At 55.4% G+C, this 1,244-nt stretch overlaps 1 protein-coding gene across 1 annotated transcript in view; it reads left to right on the top strand.

The window, feature by feature from the left end:
- The first annotated feature begins 21 nt into the window (after positions 1–21).
- UNCX (UNC homeobox) overlaps positions 22–1,244 on the top strand; it is a 142,180-nt gene continuing 140,957 nt past the window's right edge. Inside the window, exons 1-2 of the mRNA XM_031056564.1 lie at positions 22–159; positions 287–462. Of these exons, the coding sequence (XP_030912424.1) occupies positions 93–159; positions 287–462 (243 nt within the window). The 5' untranslated portion in view covers positions 22–92. The remainder of the gene's footprint in view (positions 160–286; positions 463–1,244) is intronic.

Below are 1,244 nucleotides of genomic sequence, written 5' to 3'. Positions count from 1 at the left end.
TAATGAAACCTTCGGTGGTTGGAGCAAATATTGGAACTTCTCTCTCTCTCTCTGCCAGCTGAGTGCCTGTGGAGAGCTTCCTTCAGGAATAAATGTTCTGTAAAGTACATTTTCGGAGGAGGCGAGGGCAGATCGGGTTCCTCCCCATTTTTAGCGCAGGTGTGTGAATAATCCCGCTCTTTTACCAACGCTACCGAGCACAAAAGTTAAAAGGCTCCTGTGAATGGCAGGGAGGGGGGGAGAAGGCCTGTCTCCCAGGGACCTGAGGGTATTTCTGCTTTTTCAGACTCGGGTGACCCGGACAAGGAAAGTCCTGGCTGTAAAAGAAGACGAACCCGCACCAATTTTACTGGCTGGCAGCTCGAGGAGCTGGAAAAGGCGTTTAATGAGAGTCATTACCCGGACGTGTTTATGCGAGAGGCTCTGGCTCTCAGGCTAGACTTGGTGGAGTCCAGAGTGCAGGTAAAAAACGCGTCCCCCCTCCTTTCCCCCCCCTGCCCTCTCCTTGCGCCGAGCATCCCCTGGGGAGGCCCCTCGGACCCCGCTCCGGGACGGGCCCTGCGCGCTTGGGCCGCACCTCCCGGCCCTTTTGTTCCCTGCCTTGCGCTGCTGTTTGCTGTCTCATTTATCGTTATTATTATTATTACTACCCTATTTTTTTTAATCTTACAAAACGAGAAGAGTAGCAACCCGGCCTGGCTTCCCTTAATATTTTTTAGTATGTTTTTCCACTGTAAACATTTTTCTTGAATGAGTCAAGGGCGAGAAAATTAGCATGCAAATATGAGGCTTAATCACGGGCCAGGGTATGCTGGAGAATGTCCATAAAGCTCATGGATGCATCGAGAGCAAGTGAAACTTGTAAAACTTAATTTCAACGAGCTGCTCAGGCCCTTGGCGGTGCGGGACGGGGAGGGGAAGCACCCATCTGCTTCAGTGGGTCTTCCAAAAAAATAAATGGGAAGAGGATGAGGGGATGCGGGGTGGCTGTTGGATCTCGGGATGCTGTTTAGTGCCGCGGTGGCTGCGAGCGGGCGGCGAGGCCGAGCTGCGGCCCCGCATCTCGCCGGAACCCGCGGCCGTGCGGGGGCGGCTTCGCGTGGGCTGCGTGTGCGAGAATTCGTCCTTAAATCCACCCGGGAGCAGGGGACGGGCCCCTCGGGATGGGGCAGCGCCGTTGTCCGCGAGTCTTCCGTAGGCTTTGCTGCACCGTGTCCCTGCAGCCGCTTTCCCTCCCCCTCCCC

This window comes from Geospiza fortis, unplaced genomic scaffold (assembly GCF_000277835.1).
Source record: "Geospiza fortis unplaced genomic scaffold, GeoFor_1.0 scaffold237, whole genome shotgun sequence".
In the NCBI taxonomy this organism is placed as follows: domain Eukaryota; kingdom Metazoa; phylum Chordata; class Aves; order Passeriformes; family Thraupidae; genus Geospiza; species Geospiza fortis.
Note: the sequence above shows the minus strand (reverse complement) of the source record. Positions and strands in the feature narration are given on the sequence as shown.